The 17,063-nt window shown below is 35.6% G+C and overlaps 1 protein-coding gene across 3 annotated transcripts in view; it reads left to right on the top strand.

Moving 5' to 3' along the window:
• Positions 1–14,728, top strand: part of RAB28 (RAB28, member RAS oncogene family) — a 128,682-nt gene extending 113,954 nt beyond the window's left edge. The window contains exons 5-7 of one of the 3 annotated variants that reach the window (XM_030923620.1): positions 621–724; positions 5,587–5,664; positions 13,793–14,728. In XM_030923620.1, coding sequence (XP_030779480.1) covers positions 621–724; positions 5,587–5,664; positions 13,793–13,885 — 275 coding nt within the window. In that variant the 3' untranslated portion in view covers positions 13,886–14,728. The other 2 variants (XM_030923623.1, XM_030923627.1) reach the window with 2 other exon arrangements.
• Positions 14,729–17,063: the final 2,335 nt, after the last annotated feature.

A 17,063-nucleotide genomic window follows, 5' to 3' on the forward strand; every position in this document is an offset into this window, starting at 1 on the left:
CTATTCAAGGAAATATATCCTTACCCCTTACTCTCAAAATGGATACTCTAGATGGAAAACAACTGAACTACGTCTTTGTGAAATTAAACTATGACTATAAATTAATGTAAACACCCAATGTAATATTGATCTCTTAAGCAGAAAGTTATATATTTGTGCTAACATTCAAACTTACAGAGATTACAGAGCTAATTATTAATTATTAAAGTAATTAAACTGTTTCAAGCCAAATATGCTTGGGTAAGTACAACTTGCCTTCAACTAATCACCATGTTTAAATGTACTCTATTAAGTGGATCTTTGTTGCGCGTCATCAGTGTGCCTGAACTTATACAGATGATAATAATAATGATAGCTCACATTTGTGTTAGCACTTATTTGCTGGTCATTGTGCATTATACATAGATTAATTATCAAATAACTCTATACAGAATAGGTATATTTATTATTCCCAGTTTACAGATGTGAAAACTCAGTCATAAAGAGGTTTAATAAATTGTCCAAGGTTACACAGCTAGTGTCTAAACTGGAATATAATATTGGAAACCAAGTCAAACATGTTAAAAATGTATTGATAGACTCTAATATTGAATTGTTTTCTCTCTTTAACACCTTTCTAGTTGATTTGGAACATATGAGAACAATAAAACCTGAAAAACACTTACGGTTTTGCCAGGAAAATGGTTTTAGTAGCCACTTTGTCTCAGCCAAGACAGGAGACTCTGTAAGTAAAATAATGAATACTGTATATTATAAGTGATGTTTTACTTTTATTTACTAACATTCCTAGGAAGTATACTTCCATTATTTAACCTTTGGAGCAAATTAATTCCTATTGAAAACATGAAATTCCTTAGATTAGGTATAACATGTTTATTCTGGTTATATTACTTTTATAATTTATTTAACATAATTGTATGGTTATTTTCCAAAAGGGAATTAAAATGAATATAAACCACCCATAATGTCAGTATCTAGAGGTAACCACTCATAACCTCGTATGATTCCATCTAGTCTCTTTTCCTGATGCTCACACTAGTACTGTTGCCTGTGGCTAGTAGATGGCATTCATTGAGTGCTTACTTTGTTATAGATATTGTACTACTCTGGTTATCTCCATTTTATAGAGGAGTCTTAGAGAAATTATGTAATGGGGTCCAGATTACACAGCTAATAAGTGGAGGAGAGAGGATTTGTAAAGGCAAATAGTGACACTCTGGGACTCACAGTCTTGACCACAAGCCTGTATTTATTTTTAAAAATTAAGATTATAATATAGAAATAATTTTATATTTTACTTTTTACTTAATATTTTTATTGTTTCCATGTCATTTAATAATAGATTGAATAATTCATTTAATAAATGTTCAAAAATTTATTCAGTCTTATTGTGGAACATACAGGTTGTTAAGTTTTGAACATAATGTTCTAATGTAAAATTTTGTCCATAAGTTTTTGATGTTTTGGTTATTTTCTTCAGTTAGATTCCTTGAGAGAGGATTGAAACATTGCCAAATCACCACCAGAAAGACTAAATTCATACTATCACCGGCATTGTATGATTGCCATAACTACATCCTTTTAACATTCAGGATTTATTTATGTATTTATTTTAAAATCTTTGTCAAATTGGTAGGTCCCCCCAAAAGAAAAAAGATACTTCACTATTTAAATTTGAATTTCTTTGATTATAATTGAGGTTGAAATTTTAAAAGTTTTATTAGTTATTCACTTTCTGCTTTTTACTTGTTATAATTTTCTATTGCATTAGAAATTTTCTATGACCATTTTTATGTTAGTGCTAGTAGTCATGTGTCACAATTTTTTCAGATAATCCTCACTGACCCCCATTTGACTATTTTTCCAGTTGACATTTTTTAACTAAAAGAAGTTTGAAATTTTTCTGTGGTTTAATATTTTTGATGTTTTTCTCTGTAATATCCTTTATAGTTTTATACCTAAAATAAATATTAAATAATATGACTGGGGTTTAATCTTTCTTTTGATAAGACTCATTAAAAAATTTGGACTCCTGGAATCCTTTCCCCTCAGACAATGTGAACATGGGCACATATGCACCCATCTATGCCTTTGAAAAAAATGTCAGTAATTGTAGATAAATTCATCCATGGATTCACTGGGCTTCTGCCCTCACTTAATCTTCCCAGGGGTCTTTTTGCCATTTCAGAATTATTTTAACTTGTAGTATTTTAACTTGTTTTGAACCACTTAGTATTTTTTTTGCCACTTAGTGTTTTTTGTGTGCTTATATTGAACCACTATTAAAAAACTTCATTTTTTTTTAAGTGATACTTTGAAATGGTTTGTTCTTGTGAAATTACTTTAAGACTTGTAATCATCTCTAGCTCCAGGTAACTTCCTCTCGTTGTTTGAGGAGTTGAGCTCCTGGCTTACTATTCTTTCTCTGATATTACCTATGTCATAATTCTTAGTGATTTCAGTATCCTTGTTTCTTCCTGACTCCACCTTAGTCACTCTTGCATACCACATATCACGTCATTACAAATTACTGTGGCTCTTTTATTACCTCAGTATCAGGCATCCAAATCGCTAACCACCAACCATCTTCTGTTTCACATCCTTGAATGTCCTAATACAACCATTCTCAACCCTAGCAAGACCTACAAGACATTGATCCTAACACCTTTGCAAAATCTTAACCTCCTTTCATGTCTTCATTTTTCTCTCTTCTGAACTTAAATCTCATGGCCAGTCCAAATCATTGCCATGCACATACTCTCAGTTCCCTTTTTCCGCTTTCACTTTGTCAGACCCACTTGGCTAAACCTTAATTCTGGTTTAAACCAAGCCTCTGCTTTTTCATGGGTGTGCTCATGAACATGACCAGAGAAAAACACAGAGGTGTGCTGGAGGTTTCACTTTAAGTTCACAATCCCTAATCTCAAGTGGGCCCTTAATGCTGCTCAGTAATTATGCCCTATATCCCTAGTCTACCACCTCTTCCCTCAGCTAGGTGACTTTTTTTTTTTTTTTTTTTTTTGAGACAGAATATCACTCTGTCGTCTGGGCTGGAGTGCAGTGGCGCAATCTCAGCTAACTGCAGCCTCTGCCTCCTGGGTTCAACCAATTCTCTGCCTCAGCCTCCCAAGTAGCTGGGATTACAGGTGCCCACCACCACACCTGGCTAATTTTTGGTATTTTTAGTAGAGATGGGGTTTCACCATCCTGGCCAGGCTGATCTTATAACTCCTGACCTCGTGATCCACCTGCCTCAGCCTCCCAAAGTGTTGGGATTACAGGCGTGAGCCACTGTGCCCAATGACTATTTCATAGCTTCTCTTCTCTCTTCAAATGTTCAAACTATCCTCCTCTATTCTATCAGCTGATGACCTTGTTTCCTATTTTGTAAGAAATTTGAAACAAATAGAAGACAACTTCTACATACTGATGCTACCAGGTCTAACCCCATCCTACGTACCCCATCTGTTCTCATATCTTCTGTCTTCTCTGTGGTTACTATGGGATCTGTTCTAGCTAGGGCCAACTTCTCCATTGTGTACTAGTCCCATTTATCTTTGCTGAATCAAGGATGTTGCTTTAGCAGTTCTGTTTCATATGTTTTATTTTTTTTCCATCTACTGGATTATTCTCTCAGCATACAAAATATTATGACTTATCTTAAAAACAAGAAAGCTCTTGATGCCACATTTTTTCCTCTAGCTGTTGCCTCATTTCCTTCCTTCACTTTCCAGTATATGTTTTGAAAAAGTTGTCTCTAGTTCTTCTTTTCCCAATTTTTCTTCCAGTTCCAGCAGACTTTTGCCCTCAGTATTTTACCCAAACTGCTATTATCCAGGTCATCAATGGCCTCCTTTTTGCTGAATCCAATGATCAGTACTCAGCCCTCATCTTACTTGACTAAGTAGCAACATAAATAATTGCTGATCACTCTCTCCTCTTTGAAATACTCTCTGCACTTAGCTTCCAGGATACAATGCCTCCTGTTTTTTGTTTATTTTTTTTCTACTTCACTAACTACTCTGTCAGTCCCCTTGACTGATTTTCTTACCTCTCCAACCAACTAAGGTTCAGTTCTTTGATATCTCTTTTTCTACACGTATTCCCATAATGGCTTTATTTAGTCTTGTGGCTTTGCTCATACTTTTCCCCTGAACTCTAGACTCTTATATCCAACTGCCTGTGCAGCATCTCCACTTAGATAATAGACTGTCCAATTTAACATGTTTAGAACTGAGCTCTTGATATTCCCTCCTCAAATCTCTCACAGTCTTCCTCACTTTAATAAATAGCAGATCTACCAGTTGCTCAGGCCAAAAAAATTTTGGAGCCTTTCTTGACTCCTCTTTTTCTCTCATACCCCACATCTGTCACCAAATCCCATTGGCTGTACTTTGAAAATATATCCAGAACCTGGTGGCTGTTTCTTACTGTGTCCACTCCTACCACTTTGGTTCAGCCTCCATAATCTTTTACATTAGTTTCTTTGCTGATTCTCTTTTTGTACACTTGGTCTCCTATAGTGAATGTTAATACAAACAACCAGACTAATGCTGTTAAAATAAAAGTCACATTGGGCCACCCTCCCACGCCTTCCATTTCATTTGGAATAAACGTCAAAGTCCTTCCAGTAGCCTACCAGATTCTACATGCTTTGCAGGCCCTTCACCTCTTTGCTCATCTTCTTTTAGAACCACTCTTTCTCTCCACTCCACCACAGCACTTTTCCTATTGTTCCTTGAACATTGACTATCAATGAACTAAAATATATTGTGCTTCTTAGGGTACAAACGGCATAAGGCTATCAGAAATATGTGTCCATTTTTTGTTAGAAATAAAAATTAACAAAGTTTTGATAAATATTCTGTAAGCATGTGATGAGTAGGGATAAGAATATGGTAGGACATTTATGAAGAAAAGATAGTTATACTACACTAAATGTCAGTATTGGAACTCTAGTAATTATAGTGGACCTGACATAAGCTAACTATGTGTGGAAAGGCTATTTATAGAAAAATATTTGTCTGTTTTTGTTTAATCGTAATGGCATATATTTTTCCTTTGAACTGATAAAATATGGTAAATAGTACCAAGTTACTTTACTCAAGATACATGGAGAATTTGTTGGAATGATGTGAAAGGCACAGAGAGTATTAAAGTGTTTGAAAGTAAGACCTTTTAAGATAGGCCACAGGCGGCTAAAAGGACCAAGATAAAATTGGCAGTGAAAAGTGGGGTGGTAAAGTATAGATTATTTTTATTCAGTAATTATGGGAGTTTTTATACTAGTAAGATTGTTTTGTTGTTGTTTTTTAAAGTGGTAGCTGTAATCATCATGTTAAATCTTTAATGTGTGTGTTTAGAGAAAATTCATTGAATTGCATGGAGTTTTAAATTATGGCTTAATAATTTAAAAATTATTATATTTAAAATGTTGCTACATTTGACAAAGGTATTTTTGGAATCACCTGCTATATCACATTTTTGCAATTATTGCTGTTTATCATTTTTAAGAAAATTCTGTTTATTTGAAGATAACTTAAGCATGACTCTTTTATATCATTTAAACCCATTTTTGTTATGTAGGTCTTCCTGTGCTTTCAGAAAGTTGCTGCTGAAATCCTTGGGATCAAATTAAACAAAGCGGAAATAGAACAGTCACAGGTGATTACCTTGAACTTTATATTTAAAAAATTAATGAATTTCTTACAAGGCATTAATTTTCACCCATAAGTTCTTACACATTTATGCCTTCTGTGTACCTGTCTCTAAAAGCTTTGGGAATAGATTGTATGTATGAATCAGTGTTTATTGCAGAAGATGGAGAATGTTAACTTTTTGCCAAATTATGATACCCTTGAAACCTCATTTTGTCTTTTTTGTTGGGAAAAAGATACTGGTATAAAAAAAATTTATTAGTGGTTAACTAATGAATTTAGGTGCTGACCACATTGTTTGGTACTTCTTTATTTAAATCCTTTTGGACTGTCTATTCAATTTTAAAACATCCTTGACTGTAATGATACTAGTTTTTGATGTTATTTTGTTGTCAGTTTAGTAGTGTTATTAATTAGTAAGGATTTCTAAGTTTTTTCACTATTCCTAGATAGTTCTGTTAGACTAAGAAAAAAACATGCATATCAGTAGCCAAGAACTTTAAAGTACCACTATAATTTCCCACTAATTCATATGTCTGATAGAATGAAAAATCAGAGCAAGAGCCTAAAAAGGTACGCTTCAGAAGTGGTTTGGTTAGAAGTAACAAACTAGTTACATTTTTCCTCAATTTCTTCCACCCCATTCGCACCCTGTGCAACTAAAAAAGTCTAATTATCTTTTCCCATCCTTAACTTTTTCTTTAATTCTTTTAGAGTTAGTTCTGTATCTTTTTCTCATGATCTCTCTCTCTCTCTCTCTCTCTCTCTCTCTGTGTGTGTGTGTGTGTGTGTGTGTGTGTGTGTGTGTGTTTTAAAATGATTGAAGCAAATATTTGAAATTGTTATACTGATGTGGCTGCTTCTAGGACTTGATTAAAATATTTGAAACGCTAAACATTTGCTAATTTTAATTCCCATCATTCAAAGACATTTGTTTTATTTAGCACTTGGTATGGCCAGATACAGTGCTAAGATACTTTGTGATGTTTAAGTAGCTCCCAGACACATAAAAAGTGGTTACTTGGTTTGGATCTAGGAGAATATAAGAAAGAGAAGTCATCATGATTTGCTTGATCACACAGACCTTGGATCCCAGAGGTCAAGTAATTCCTTTGCTTTTTAGCTTCTCTGTCTAAATAATGTTTGTCTCTGCTTAATTAGACAGTCTGTGATTATCATAAGTGATTTATTCATCATATGTTGTATACTCAGTATAGTGGTGGGTGTAAAAAAGAATTAAAAGACTTTAAAATGTCCCTGCTTTCAGTAAAGAAAATTAATAGGTTATGTGCCAGGGGGACTGTGTTATCTCAGTTAATCCTCATAACTCCCTGGATCAGGTAAAATTTTATCATTTTATGATCAGGAAGCTGAGACTATGGAGAGATTCAGTGACTTGATCACTAACCCTTAGTTGGGCAGTGGTGGAGCCAGAATTTGCACCCAGGTCTCTCTGACACCAGTGCCCTTGGTGTTTCCACTCTGCCATACTGGGGGAAGGTGTACTGGGCAGTTTGGAGTGGGAAGGGAGAAAATGGCTGAAAGAGGAACTAGTATCAACAATATACCTGGGTAGAAAAGCTTAGGTTGTACTTTAGAAACAGAAGAGCAGTTTGGTTAAAATAAATGACCATTTGTGTCAGAGTATAAAGAGTTTGAGAACAGATTTTGGGGATTTATGAATGCCAAGTTGATTAATTTTATTTGACCTATAATCATTTTGAGGTAGGGCAGTAAATGAAAGCAGTTTTTAGATAGAATTAATCTAATGGGATATTTTTGTATGTCATTGGATAGGAGGGAGATTGAAGTAAGGAGACTGAGTTACTGCTACCATGTGAAAATGGCCAAAGTCAAGGTAGAAGGGAAAGAGGGAACTGATAGGACTTGTGAAATTATTGGATAAGAGAGAATAGAAGTCCAAGATAATAACCCTGAGGTTTCTTGCTTGGAGGAATGAAGACAAGGGAAACCGATGATTGTGGTCTTTCTGAAAGAGGGAATGGTGGGCTGGTGCTTCACAGGTGAGAGGGCCGCACTGAGGAAGAATTCCTTGTACTGCCTGAGCTGTGCAGCAGTGATCAGATACAAGGAGACCTCTGGAGAGATGAAACAACTGGAGGCAAAATTTGGGGAAAGCTTTATTAACATTAGCTCCCTCGTGTTGCAAGATCAACAGAGTTACTCTTTTGACTTTGGATATGGGCTTAATATCCTGGCATATTTTAAATAAAGAGATATTAGATGTGTTAATTACATAATTCTCTACCCTCCCTGCACATCCACCTTGTTTATTATGCTTTGAGATTTAATTCTATCTTCAGTTTGTTGGTGGCATTTACTCTTAATGCATTCATTTGAAGGGGAATTCAAGTTACTGCAGCACTCTTCTATATGTTTGTCAAAATTCTTTGTATATAGCAAGAAGCCTCATTAGTCTTTCTTGATCCTGATGAATTTGGTGTTTTTGCCAATTAAATTGTTGATTTTACAATTCATATTTCTCAGTGGAAACATTTTTGCAAGTTCATCTAAAAGACTAGGAAGTGCAGATTATATATACACACACACACATATATACACACATATATACACACACATACATACATACATGTACACACACATACACACTGCATGTGGTTTTTGTGACATTTGAAAGATTACTGGGGGGATTCAAGGGAATGTTTGAAAGTACTTTATATTATTCTATAGAGAAGGAGTTAAATGGCAGACTCACCAGTCACATTGATTTTTTTTTTTTTTTTTGAGACGGAGTCTTGCTCTGTCGCCCAGGCTGGAGTGCAGTGGCCGGATCTCAGCTCACTGCAAGCTCCGCCTCCCGGGTTTACGCCATTCTCCTGCCTCAGCCTCCCAAGTAGCTGGGACTACAAGCGCCCGCCACCTCGCCCGGCTAGTTTTTTGTATTTTTTAGTAGAGACGGGGTTTCACCGTGTTAGCCAGGATGGTCTCGATCTCCTGACCTCGTGATCCGCCCGTCTCGGCCTCCCAAAGTGCTGGGATTACAGGTTTGAGCCACCGCGCCCGGCCAGTCACATTGATATTGATGCTCTACTATAATAATTTACTTTGCGACATCAGTATTTACAATGAGATTTTAGTCCTAGTTCCATTCACTGATTATTTACAGAGATTCTGCTAGTTTATTTCTAACCTAGATTGCTCTTATTTGGGAGTTATATAAAATGAGTTAACACACTTTGTAAGCTTTGCAAGGAAGAGGAAGAGAGAGAAAAGAAAATGGATGCAATTTATTAACACAGTAAACATATTTTGAGGGTCTGTGTAATGCCAGGGACCACAGTAGAATCTGGGGATACAGAAATGAATAAGAGAAAGTCCCTATCCTCAAGGGGCTCCCAGAATAAGTGCGGCAGCCAAACATTTAAACAACACTATAGATCCCTTTTTCACAATTCCCAATTTGGTTAATAGTTTCATTTGCATCATTTATGTAGTCTTCCCTTTTCTCCCCGACCAACCATTATCCTCTAAGATATTGTAAGAATTGATACTGTTGTTAACAAGTGTTATAGTTTCCCAGGTTGTTCAGATTTTTTATTTGCAAACTGCGTAGACCTTTAGGAGAAAAAATAAATTTACAATTGCTGTTGTTTAGGAAATCCAGCCATCAGCTCTTTAAGAATGCATTAGATAATTGATAAAGAAAAAGCATAGTCCTTTTAGTCCTGTCTTATGTCCTTCAGACTGAATTGCAAGGAAGTTTTGCCATATCTACTTGGTGTTAAGAGTTCTTAATATGTTTTTAAGCCTCAACATTTTTACTTGCCAATTAATAAACTATGAATTTCTGCTTGATTTGAACTAGGTATGTATTAGTTTTTAAAATACCAAAAATTTTCTATCATATCTGAGATATTCATTAAACTTGCTAAAAATATATATTCCTTATTGTCCCCTCAAACTATTTTCAGACTGTATCTGAAAGTATCTCACGTAGGGCTTGGCATGTAATAGACATGCTCAAGATTTTAATTATCTTAATTGGCAGATTATTGTACAGTACCCCTTTAACCATTGGTCCTTTCTGCTTTTTAGCTTTACCTGAGTATTGATCGTCCTCAGATTCTTCTTACCCATGTGTTAATTTTTTATGATTATTTTCTCCAGTATGTTTATGAAGACTATCCTGGGATTTCTTTCTTATCCTAAAGACCACTTGTTTTCTTGAGGAGCACATTTTCTCACTTTGTACATACTACTCTAACCCTCAGATATTGAACGTTGCTTAATGGATTTTCATATCACATACTATTTTTTCTCTTTCCTGTTCACCTTTTTATTAATTTTTTAAGTAAAATTTCAAAACCAGATGGGACTTTAGAGATCATGTAGGTATGCTTTTTAACATGTTGTATCCTATATCCATGCTTTAAATTGTATTCTGTAATCTCATTACACTTTGAATGTATACCAGTCAGAATATTCTGTAATAGTTTAAAATTTGTTTTATATGCTAGACTCTTATTATCTCAAGAAACAGAGATTGTGCATTATTTACCTAAATGTCTGCAATATCTGGGATAGTGGTTGGCTTTGAATGAATGATAGTGACAAATGTTTTAGCCCTCAGGGTGTATTTACTCCATATCCTGGGCATGACAAACTATGGCCTTTGCAGTGGTAAATACGTTCCTATTATCTGGAGTAAGGTGCAATTGCACAGTTGACCAAATTTATCTTTAGTATCTCTCCGAGAGTCCATCTATACTCCTTACACCTTGTGCCCCAACCCATAGGTTGCTTTCTTGCTTATGCCCTCCATTGCTACTGCTTCCATTTCCAGTATCCACTTGGCAAATGCTCTTTGAAAATATCAGGGTTAAGCTTGTGTTCACTCATATAACTCTTTTCCTCTTAGGGCCACTTCATTATTTTCATTTCATCAACTAATAGCAGAGAATAATTGAATGTACTTTGTGGCTCTTAAAATAAAGGTTGGTATTTTGTAGGTAACATTTTCTCTAAAAACACCAATAAATGGGTTTTAAATAAGCTGACTACAGTGAAACCACCTACCGTGAAGTTTATGACATGGAAATTATGTTTTTCTAATCATAGAAAGTGAAATTTGGAATCTGTAGAACCTTGGTTATGGGTTACAGTTCGGAAACACTTTACAAAGCTTTATGTCAAAGAGTCAAAGCCCCTGAGAGTGATGCTGTCTTGTTAATTCTTCATTAATTTGATGAAAATTAATAATGAAATCCAAGTCATTTACGTTAGTCAGTTCTTGGACCAAAATGTCTCGAGCACAGGACAGTAACCTGGTTGTGTTTCTAGGATAAGACTTAAACCAACATTTTGTTGGATTAACGAGTTGCTTACTCATTATGAAAATCCCATCTCTTCATTGTAACCCATAGTTTGGCATGAAACAATTAGGTTTGGGGAGGTTAGATAATGGTATACAATATTTCACTGATGTACCCCCCACTCATACCTCATTTGGCAGTTGGTAATGCTTGTGTTGATAGCATCAGGTGGAGTGCCTAGTAAATCATGAGTCTTGTCCAAAAGTTAATGCTGCTTATTGCTAGAGAACTTAAGCAGAAGCCACCCAAGGCTAATATGTTCGTATGCCTCAGCATCCTATTCATTTACTCTCAATTGTTTGTAGAATCTTTATTTATAAATGTAATCACAGATAGCAGCTCATATTAAGATGCCTTTCTGTCTATCTTAGTAAATTAATAGATGCTATTATGAAGGATGAGTGTCCTGAAATAAGATATTTGTAATCACATGGATAGCGAGGATAGTTTTAAATCTAAAATATTTGGGTAGCATGTTATCTCTGTCATACATATTTGTCACATGTGGTCTTTTTATCCTAAGGGTAATAGCAGTTACGAATATAACAAGGTAAAAACAAATCGTTTCTTATTTAGTAAAACTCTTAGATATTTGAAAGCAGCAGTTGTTGTACTTAAATATTGTACCTTGTGAATTTTTTTTACGTGACCTACAACTGCATTTTGAATTTGTTTGTTTCTGTATGGAATTTGGAAGTATGGAGGTTAGGATTGGGAGGAATGGGGGAGTGAGCATCACAAGGAAGTCTTGGACAAGTAATAAATAGTATTACATATAAAAATTGTAAATGGCATATGGCTTCAGCTCTGATGTCTTCATTCCTCTCCTCACATTCAAAGATAATTAATTACTCCTTCCTCTGTGTTCCCACAGCATGTTATAAGTCCACTAGTTAAGTGTTTAACTTGTATGGCAATTAGTTGTATATGTGTTTCTCTTTCCATTGGGTCCTCAGCAACTTGTGAATAGATTCTGTGTAAGTCGCCCATACATTCGCAGTATAGAGTGACTGGCACATAGTATATCTTCAGTAAATCTTGTTAATGGAAATTGAATTAATCCTTTTATTGCACTTTAACATAGAAAAACCTCATAATTCTTCATAGTCGTCTGAAATTCTGGGCATTATATATGTTATATATGATTGTGTTATCAAAAATGGAACTTACAGTTTGGGAAGTTCAGTGGTCATATCTATTTCAGTAATCAAATAGAATTACAAAGAATAATGTTTCTTGGGCCTTTGTTCCTTTCCTTTTCTTTCCTTTTGTATGTGTACATTCTGCTGTTTGTGTGTGTGTGTGTGTGTGACATGTTTACATTTATATGTTAATTTTATGTTTCTGCTTTGGTGTTTCTTTCTATATTCAGTCATTGAACATACTATGCATTTTGTCTTTTTTTTTTTTTTAATTCTTTATTCTTTGTCTCATTTATGTTGTATGGAATTGACAGCATATTGTCAGGGCAGAAATAGTGAAGTACCCGGAAGAAGATAATCAACATACCAGCTCTGCTCAGAGTAGAATCTGTTCAGTACAGTAGTGCAGGTATTAAGGGATAAATTATTACAGTTTGGGGAGGTGGGAAGGGAAAAACAGTGAATGCTATCTTGTTCTTTATTCCTTATGAATAGGGAAGTTCAGATGATTATTGTACATTATTGGAAATTAATATCACGTCCAAGTCTTGATTTAGAACTAAAAAATTGGTCCTCTGCCAGGCGACATGAATTAAGAAATTGGGAACAAATTAAAATAACATTTCAGTTACTTTTAAACATATTTGTCTTTATGGTTGTGTTTATTACATGTGCAGTGAAGTGGAGAATTGAGGCAGTTATTTCATTATTCATTCCTTACCATTTTTCCTGAAATAGCTTGGTAATTGAAAGAGTATTTTTAAAATTTGCCTTGAATTGCCCTTCTTTGTCTGCTTGTGTGTGCAGACTTTGTAGAGTTGAAAACAGTAAAGGATTTGTTTTAAAGTATTAGAGATGAATATTAAGCATATTGCTAAATGTATCATTTTAGATATTCCTTGAAGTGTGTGTTAGAGGGAAGGAGGGAAGAGTTAAAAGTATCTTTTGGTTTAAATTATTTTACAAACGAATATGAAGTAATTTTCTAAATTTTTAATTATACTGTATTTTGTTAGAGTTGTATTCATAACCAATAGTGAGCCATTTGGAAATAAATTAGGGATTTTGGAGGAAAGTTTTAGAAATTGGAAAAGATTTAAAAATGGGTTGCTCAGAATATTTCTGCTTTATATCTGAATCCTCTTTAACATTTAAATGTCTTCTTACAAACTCACAAACTGCTGTAAACATTCAATGAAAAGGTATCGCTAAATATAATGGCTTATGGAAATATTAATCAATAATGTTATTTTTTACTTTGAAATGATGAGTTCTTTTCTATGATTTAAAATATATGTGAATGATTCATTTAAATTATTTTGCTCTAAATTATTATCAGGGTTTAATTTTTCCTTATTGATTTGTCAACTTTTCATTAGACTTATGATAGCCTCAAGTTAAATGTCATAAAACCAGGGACAACTCCATAGCTGAGTTGCCATTCTCTTCTTGAAAACAAAAAAAACAAAAAACACTTTAATTGGTTTGTCTGGCTTATTCTTTTAATATCAACTCCTGCTTCATTTGTGGTGTCCATCATCAGAAGCTCAGCAGAGTTCAGAAAATAAAAATATACTTTAAGGAGCTCTTTCTAAATGTTCTGATGTCCTGATAATAACTCTGTTTTCTTTTATGACAGAGGGTGGTGAAGGCAGATATTGTAAACTACAACCAGGAACCTATGTCAAGAACTGTTAACCCTCCTAGAAGCTCTATGTGTGCAGTTCAGTGAGCGCATTTTTCTTTTGTGTTGATAGTTCTGGCTGCCCTTCTCCTCTGGGTGGGCCTGAGGACTTCTAGGAACTTGTTTTATCAGTGACCATCTCGGTAGTTCAGTTAACACTTTCCTCCCAACTTGCTTCATCATTGCTGTTGCCTCACAGTGGCAGGCAGCTCCTTGGATTTGCAAGAATTCAACTTTGGGACCACACACTTTGAATTCAAAATGGAAAACCCATTCCCTGGAATTAGACTGCTTCGTTGCAAAAGAATGATGTTGCTTCTTTGTATGTCCTTGCTTCTTTTTTCAGTAATGTAAAATTTTTTAACTTAATATGAAAAGTATCCAAGTCTTGATCATCAGCCAGGATTTTGCCACAGCAATTTCATTCTCTTATCGGAACCTGTATGTGTCAAAGTATACTTCAGAGTGCAAACATTAAGCAAGTAATATATTTTACCTCCAGATACTTATGAAGACATTCTTTAGCTATCTATTGTGACTAAAAGTATATAAAGCTGTATCTAACGGAAAATGCTTGAAATAAGGCTGTAATAGAAATATTTTTTCAGTTTTTAAAAAAGGGCCTAAATTGTTTATATTGTAGTTTGTAACTCACAAAGTAGTGAGTATTTGATGTTGTATTTTTATTACTGTATCATTGTCATTATGTATTGTGTAATACTCAGGTTTGAAGGCTTTCTGAATTTTGATAAATGTTCAGCTGATGCTACACATGGAATTTCTCTTGCAAACTGCATAAGAGTACTCCCGCAAATGAGTTATGACATTGTGGATCAGACTGTACCTGATGTTCAGATGTTTTTCTTTCACGAATAAATTTATTTAAATTACTTCTTTTGGCAATTTTCTTTCAAACGTCTTCCTTTTTGTTACAGAAAGGCAGTGTGTATTTGGATACAAAATTAGTGATTCTGCGAAGTTTAATGTATAGTCAGTCACTTAGAATTGTTAGGTTATTTTGTTGGACCAATTAAAATCCATACTCCATAGCCTGGCATTTCAGGGACTTCACATCAGCTGCTTCCCACCTTTCTACCTTTTCTCATGCCACTCCACTGTACCATCATCACTCGTCTGCAAACACAGCTATGGACTCATTCCTATTTGCTTTGTGATGCTCTGCTTTCCTGTTTTTGCTCCACAGGTCCCTCTGCTGGGAATTCCTCCCCCTTCTCCAAATGTCTACCTCCTGCCAGCCAACCTTTAGGCACTGTGAGAGCAGGACTCTGTTTGTCTTGGTCATAGTTGTGTGGGGTTTTTTTGTGTGTGCTAAGGTACAGTGCCTGGCATGACTGGTGCTCCATATTTGCTACATTGAAGCATGAACAAAAGCCACCTCCACAAAGCCAGTCCTTGTCTCCACAGCTCACAGTTCCACATCAATACCTCTCTGATAGCCACTGCCCCTTTCTGCCTTGAATCGCTGCTATTTGTGCCCCTGTTTTTAATTGTTTAATAATCCATGAGCTCATTGAAGGGCAGCTCTGGTCTCTTCTCTCTCATGTCTCTTACAGTGCCTGGCAGCATGCCTTTGTCATGGATGTGCCACAAGTGTGTGTAGAAATTTGGATACCTAATTTTAGAGGTGTAAGGGATTTTGGAAAACTTTGTTCACTTCCTTATGTGGCTAAGGAAACTGAAGTGTGGACAGAAAAAGTAACTTGCCAGAGATCATGAAATCATAGAGCTAGACTTGATAGATCTGTCTCTAGGCTGAGAAATTTTGAAAAAATTAATTAAGAAAAGATTTTGAAAACTCTACTTGTTAGTGGGTCCAACCTCTTTCTACTTTGATTTTTATATTTTTCATTTTATAATTTGGCAGACTTTTAGACCCTTCAAGTGATAAACCCTTCAAGCTATTGCAGCGTATCTTCCTGATATGTGCGGGCCAGTTGACTAGGGATGTTAATAGAATATAAAGTTGAACAAATGAGCTCTCAACCCTCAGGACTTTACAGTCTAGTGGGAGGGATGTTTGTTGTTGTTGCTGCTATTTTAAAAGCTGTGATTGATTGAAGCCTTCTATTAAACTAAACTTGCCCAAGGCTTTACATTTAGTAAAAGGTGAGGCCATGATCCGTTTGGTCATTTTGTGTTGATTTTACCTCCATCTATGTGAAAACTGAAGGATTTTTAAAAAAAAATTTTCCTTCCAATACAATTACTGCAGTAAGATGAAGTATGACTTAACACATGTGTATGAATTTCAATTTGCAATTTCAGAGAGCAATTGCAAAAGGTCTATGAGACCACATTTTTTTAGTGGTGTGTTTATAAACTTGGAGCACTGCGTGGGACTGAGCAGGGGCCAGGGAAGAAAATGATGTTAGTAGGCGTTCTTTGGCCTGGACATTTCTAGGCATTTGTTACATGGACTGTTTTATTTTCACACCCATCTGTGAGAGGGGAATTATTGCCTCCTCTCATAGAGGAAACTTAAGCTAAGTGATTATACGAAAGGCCTTCCTTCAGTAAGGGGTAGAGCGGGGTGCTACACAAAATGTTTCTGTGACAGAATGGACTATGCTGGTACTGGTTTTAGGCTGCCTTCCATTTGTGAAGGTCACATAACTCATGTGCTTCCTGAGAGTTAAATAGGTCTTAGTTTAAACTGTTCTTTTGAGAAGTGGCGATGGGCCTGTGTGGTCCATCTGCCCTTGCACAGTGACTACCTTGACCAGTAGCATGTGTCCACAGGGGCTAGTGGTGGGAAGTTTGCCCTCTGATCACTCAGATGAAACAGCAGTTTCCCCTCTGTACCCTCTTGCCCGCCTTCAGTCTCATTGGCGTTATGTCTCTCCCAGCTGAGCATGACTGGTCCTTGAGAGCCTTTTGCCTCAAGGAAAGCAGATGCAGTACAGCATATGGCCATAGCGGATTTCTGAATTCCATATTACAATTTTCCCCATACCTCGGGTTTTATTTTTGAAACAGAAATGTAGGATTCATGCTTATTTTACTTTGTTACCTCTCCTGTCTATAGTTTTTAATTTAAAAAATTACAAGTCTTTCCATCTAGTTTTAGGTACTTTGTCTCCTGAAGACGCATGCTATAGAGTTTCAAACACATTGTGGTCACTTCTGCTGCTTATTGGGCTTTTGAAAAACACAAAAGTCTTCAACCAGAACTGGTCATTGGATGCTGCCTTTCAAGTGCACCCTC

The sequence above is a fragment of the Rhinopithecus roxellana genome, chromosome 2 (genome assembly GCF_007565055.1).
Source record: "Rhinopithecus roxellana isolate Shanxi Qingling chromosome 2, ASM756505v1, whole genome shotgun sequence".
Taxonomy (NCBI): domain Eukaryota; kingdom Metazoa; phylum Chordata; class Mammalia; order Primates; family Cercopithecidae; genus Rhinopithecus; species Rhinopithecus roxellana.